A 6,000-nucleotide genomic window follows, 5' to 3' on the forward strand; every position below is an offset into this window, starting at 1 on the left:
GCTGGGTTCAGAGTTTCTTGAGAAAAGTGGACCCTACGAAGTTAGTTAAAGGCTGTTGCCAAATGAAGATCAAACCTGTATGAAGATTTTGAAAAATCTAACATAAACCAGTGAAGGCAACCTACACAATGGGAGAAGATATTTGCAAATGACATATTGGATAAATATTCCAAAATATATAAGGAACTGATACAACTCAACACCCAAAAAACAAATATTCCAATTTAAAAAAGGGACGAGGAACATTTTTCCAAAGAAGACATCTAGATGGCCAACAGACACATGAAAAGATGCCCAACATCATTCATCATCAGGGAAATGCAAATCAAAACTACAATGAGATACCACCTCATGCTGTCAGAATGGCTAAAATCAAAAACACAAGAAACCATAAGTGTTGGTGAAGACGCGGACAAAAAGGAACGCCGGGGCATGCAAACTAGTGTGGCCACTGTGGGAAGCAGTATGGAGTTTCCTCAAAAACTTAAAAACAGAACTACCCTATGATCCAACAATCACATTGGGTAGTTAGCTAAAAAATTCAAAAACATTAATTCAAGGGATACATGCACCCCTGTGTTTACAGCAGCATTATTTACAACAGCCAAATTATGGAAGCAGCCTAGTGTTCATCAATAGATGAGAGGATGAAGATGATGTGGGGTGTGTGTGTATATATATATAAACATATATATCAAGCGTTGCACACACACATATATATATATATATATATACACACACACACACACACACATATATAATATTCCCGTGTGTGTGTATATATGATGTGTGAATCTTATTCAGCCATAAAAAAAGAATGAAATCTTGCCCTTTGGAACAACAGGCATGGAGCCAGAAAGTATAATGCTAAGCAAAATATGTCCGTCAGGGAAAGACAAATACCATATGTTTTCACTCATATGTGGAATTTAAGACTAAAAAAACAAACAAATGAAAAAACAAAAATAAAAGAAAGAGAGACAAACCAAGAAACAGACTCTTAACTACAGAGAAACTGGTGGCTACCACAGTGGAGGTGGGTGGGGGGTGGGTGAAATAGGTGAAGGGGATTACAAGTACACCTATCACAGTGAGCACTGAGTGGTGCATAGAATTGTTGAATCACTGTATTGTGCACCTGAAACTAACATACCACTATGTCAGCTATACTGTAATTCAAATTTAAAACTTAAAAAAAGATTTTTAAAAATCTAACATAGGGGCACCTGAGCGGCTCAGTCAGTTAAGCAGCCAACTTCAGCTCAGGTCATGATCTCGTGGTCTGTGAGTTCGAGCCCTGCGTCGGGCTCTGTGCTGACAGCTCAGAGCCTGGAGCCTGCTTCAGATTCTGGGTCTCCCCCTCTCTCTGCCTCTCCCTCTCTCTCTCTCTCAAAAATCAACAAACATAAAAAATTTAAAAACCTAACAGAAATCAGTGGGAAAACAGACTTGGCTATATTCACCTCAATTGACCTAACTATCTACTCATCTACTCAGAAACACATCTACTCAGTGTGGGCACATACCACCGTATAAAAAGCAAGAGAAATAGCAAAATGTAAATCTATGCTTCAATCCAGGAACCAAACACAAATGAACTTAAACAAAAAGGTGGCTTCAATACATTTGTATTCTGGAACTTACACCGACAAGAATATTTCAAAACTTCCTACTTGCTGACTCCACTTTCTTGTTTCCCATTCCAATCTTGCTTCCATCCCTGCTTAACAAGTTTCCAATGATCATACTGTTGGCTTTGACCATAACCAACCACCCAATTGCTAAAGTAAAAAACCTGCTAATTATCCCTAATGCCTCCCTTTGCCTCACCACCTTTATTCAACACAACAGCAGGTCCTGTCAATTAGTCCTCCAAAACATCTACTGAAGCTTTCTATCTCTTTCCAGCTTTTCTACTCCCACTCCAGGCCAAGACACTAACATACCTAGCCTGGACCACTGCCACCATCTCTTAACCCGTCTCCCTGCTTCCACTCAGGACTCCTCCACACTGCATGCTACCACTACAGCCAGAATAGTAAAGACATCATTTCTATTGTGCCACTGCCCTCATTTTTTTTTTTTTAATTTAAAGTAATCTCTACACCCAACATGGGGCTCAAACTCACAATCCTGAGATCAAGCGTTGCACACTCCACTGACGGAGCAGGGGAGCCAGCCCTGTCACTGTGCTCTATAGAAGCCTCCAGAGGCTTCTGAGGGGTGCCTGGGTGGCTCAGTCAGTTGAGCCCCACGATGGGCTCCATGTTCACAGAGTAGAGCCTGCTTGGGATTCTCTCTCCCCCTGTCTCTCTGCCCCTCCTCCACTCACGTGCACGCTCTCTTTCAAAATAAACAAACATTAAATGAATGAATGAATGCAAGCCTCCAAAGACTTTTGATAACATCAGGAAAAGTCCAAATGCTTTCTTATCAGGGGCTTCCAGGTCCTGCAGCATCTAGCTCCTGCCTACTTTCCCAACATCCCTCCTTATGAACCTCCTCCACGCTCTGGCCCTCATTCCAAACATTTTAAGCATTTGCTGCTTCTGACTGCCCAGCATACTCTTTCCCTACCTCTTCACATAACTGCCTCCTCTTGTCCTTCAGATTCCAATTCAAAGGACACTTCCTCATAGAGCTCTTCACTGCCTACTCTGAGGTCAGTCCTCTTTTCCCCACCTACCACATGATACTGCTTATTTTCTTCATGTTGATCATAATCTGGCAAAGTATATATGGGGGTGCAGGGGTGGGCTGTCTTCTTTCTTCTACCATTGTATGCTTGTGACATATAATGGGCACTCCCGTTTTTGTTTTCATCAGAGGCATGGTCTATAGCATGGACCCGGAAATGAAATTACCAGGGCTCTATTCCAGCTTGGGCTCTACCAGCAATTAGCAGTGTGGACGTGGGCACACCACAAGATTGAGTGGGTTAAGAGTAACTGGACAGTAAGAAAGTGGAAACAGCAAGTGAGACTTTTTTCTAAATTTCATGTATCTAAAACTCAGAATATAGACATATGAAAGCCTTTGACCTCTCTGAGTCTGTCTCCTCATTTGTAGATTACTTTGAATGTCACTTTCAGCTCAGATGCACTAGAATTGTAACAGGCGTCAATCTACTTTCCAACCTAATTTTTCTTACCCCTCATTTACACTCTGCAACTAAATATCACACAGTGATATTTTACCACCTATACATTTGTTCATTCTGCCGCCTCCTCTCCAAGTCCAACCACTGGAAATTATCCTTTAAAGGCTAGATCAGGGGCGCCTGGGTGGCGCAGTCGGTTAAGCGTCCGATTTCACCCAGGTCACGATCTCGCGGTCCGTGAGTTCGAGCCCCGCGTCGGGCTCTGGGCTGATGGCTCAGAGCCTGGAGCCTGTTTCTGATTCTGTGTCTCCCTCTCTCTCTGCCCCTCCCGCGTTCATGCTCTGTCTCTCTCTGTCCCAAAAATAAATAAACGTTGAAAAAAAAATAAAAAATAAAATAAAAAATAAAGGCTAGATCAATTATTAATGGCCTCATAAAGTCTGTTCCAATCACCTGGCCCAAAATTGGTGTGCTTGTGAAGTGTTCCAGAAATTTTTATGCTTTAAATTAGATTAGTCCCTAATCTCTCTCCACCTGTTTTATAATCCATGAAATGGTCTACAATATCACATACCATTGCTGGATAATTGAGAATACTCAGCTTGATAATAAAGCGTTCAAAAAATGTATTATTTGTTGGCTACAGATATTTTCCGCTCTTGAGAGCTACCAAATGAGTTTTCCATTTCTGAATCTCCAAACGTTTGAAGCCATTACTCCTCCCAACGCCTTATGAATAGTTTTCCTATTCATAAAACGAAGGGCGTGGACTAGACCAATCACCACCCCTTCAAAAACGAAGTCCTCTATACTTACATGAATAGTCTACAAAGATACCGTACGTGAGCTTCTGTAACACAAACAGCTTAAAGCAAAGGCAGCGCAGGTGAGCTTCTTTAAGGACGGGAATTCGAGGGAAACTACTCCCTCATATAGAAGTGGGCTGGAAGCACTAACTGATCGAGACTCTGGGGATCCTTTCTAAAGAAACTGACCCCTGCCACAATGATGGGTCCTTTGGATTGTTGTTTTTAAGTTATCTTACAGATACTTAAAGGAGTCAGTACCCGCCCCCCGCCCCCCAGAGGGACGAGAAAGATGAGACCAGCCGCGTTAAGAAGGAAATGTTTGTAAGACAAATGGACGACCGCTTGGACAACAAACCCAATGCCTTTCACCTAACCCTAACCCCTAGGAGCGAGCCGATGACCCAAGACTGCAAGGAAGATGCTGGGGCCGCCAGAAACCCTAAAGCGGCCAGCCGGGCGGGCGTGAGCAGCCGTCTGCGGAAGCGGTGCAACCTCAGCGCTCGGCACCTTTCCCAGACCGGCCCCCAGCCGCAGGACCACAGTTAGGGACCCGGGCCCGGACTCCTCAGCAACCCCCGCGTCCCGCCCCCGTACCTGCGGGGTCGAGCGCCATCGCGGCTGGAGGAGAGGAAAGCAGCCCGCGGCCGCTCCCGGGCAGGGGGAGGGAAGGGGAGGAGCCTGGGCAGGGAGGCACGTGCGGCCGCCCGGAGCTTCCCTGAGGTGGAGGAAGCCACGGAGGAGGAGCGCAGTGCCCTTCGCGGAGCCCGGCAGGCAGGCCCCTTCCCTTCCTTCTAATTTCCCGAGTCGCTACTTCCGCTGCGCATTGCGCCTGCGCCCTTCTGGCCCCACCCCGAAGCCTGGAACGGACTTTGCCCAGGGAATGACTGGGAAGGGGGCGTGGCCTTGTGTGCCTTGGGGGCGGGCTGTCTCAGAGGCTCGGGGCCTCGCTTGGGGCGGAGCGCTAGCGCCCGCTTGCAGACCCGGGTCTGCGGGGACCCGAGCCGAAGCTGCTGGCCTTTGGGACTGCGCCTCCCGTGGCGACTAAGTTCACGGCCAAACCCTTCCCTCCGCTCCCGTCTTCGGAAGACGGAATGAATCACCCTGTTTATTTTATCTTCGTTAACGTTCATTCATTCATAAATTTCTATTTCATGCCTGCCAGGTTCCAGCCACGGTTCTGAATACGAGGGGTAAATACCTAAATAAAAATAAGGGCCCTATTCTCGAGAAGAATCGTGTTGGCAGGGGAGTCAAATACAAGCAACACGTCATAATACACGTCAAATACAAGCTGTTAAACGTCATAAACGCCACACGTGCAAGATATGAACAGCTTGTTCTATAGAGGTGGTATAGTTCGTACAGTATCATTATTTGTCCCACAAATCAGCAGCCTGTGGCTTCCCTGGAGGGGAAAATAAAAAAAATGGGCTCTAGGACATATTGTCCTTAGGGCGTACAGCCTGATTTGGGTGATGTTACAAATCCCGATTCTGCCAGTTAAAGCCGTATGTTTTTCAGAAAAAATGAAGGAAGGTGACAGCTATACTCCAGAAGAGCCCCAACTGCCCTCTTCTCGATAAAAGAAACTTTCTGGTGGCAGTTATGCTCATTTCCGCTCACCAACCGGCCTTCAGAAATGCTTCCTTGTCACATCCATGGTCAGCTAGTTCGAGCCTCCAAAGGGTGAGGTGCGGCCGGGGACAGATGGGACAGATGTTAGAAAAACAAGGAGCAGCTGCTCCTTCCCTGGGAGGGATTTAGAGCTTTCAAAATGATCCCCTCCCCACCTACCTGCAGTCCCTCCTCCCCTGCTGCTGCTTCAGCCTGGTCAGTTGGCAGAAAAAGCAGCCACAGTCGAGCCGGTTGGGAAAGTGGGTCTCTGCCCAGCAGGTCTTCCGTTTAAGGGCCTATTTGGGCATAACGGCCCTTATTACAGCTGTAGGTTGAGGTGCCAAGGTGAAGAATTAATGTTTCACTCAGCCAGGCAGGAAAGCAGGTCTGTTTTCTTGTGTGTTTTATAAATGGGTTTTGAAACATACCAAATTCATTCTGATGCCCCTTTTCTTTTTCTGGAGATGGAAGATTTAG

General features: G+C 46.1%; 1 protein-coding gene across 1 annotated transcript in view; it reads right to left on the reverse strand.

Moving 5' to 3' along the window:
* Nucleotides 1-4,811, reverse strand: part of CMC1 (C-X9-C motif containing 1) — an 88,845-nt gene extending 84,034 nt beyond the window's left edge. The window contains exon 1 of the mRNA XM_047876549.1: nucleotides 4,504-4,811. Within this exon, the coding sequence (XP_047732505.1) occupies nucleotides 4,504-4,522 (19 nt within the window). The 5' untranslated portion in view covers nucleotides 4,523-4,811. The remainder of the gene's footprint in view (nucleotides 1-4,503) is intronic.
* Between the last annotated feature and the right edge of the window lie 1,189 nt (nucleotides 4,812-6,000).

The sequence above is a fragment of the Prionailurus viverrinus genome, chromosome C2 (assembly GCF_022837055.1).
Source record: "Prionailurus viverrinus isolate Anna chromosome C2, UM_Priviv_1.0, whole genome shotgun sequence".
Lineage (NCBI taxonomy): Eukaryota > Metazoa > Chordata > Mammalia > Carnivora > Felidae > Prionailurus > Prionailurus viverrinus.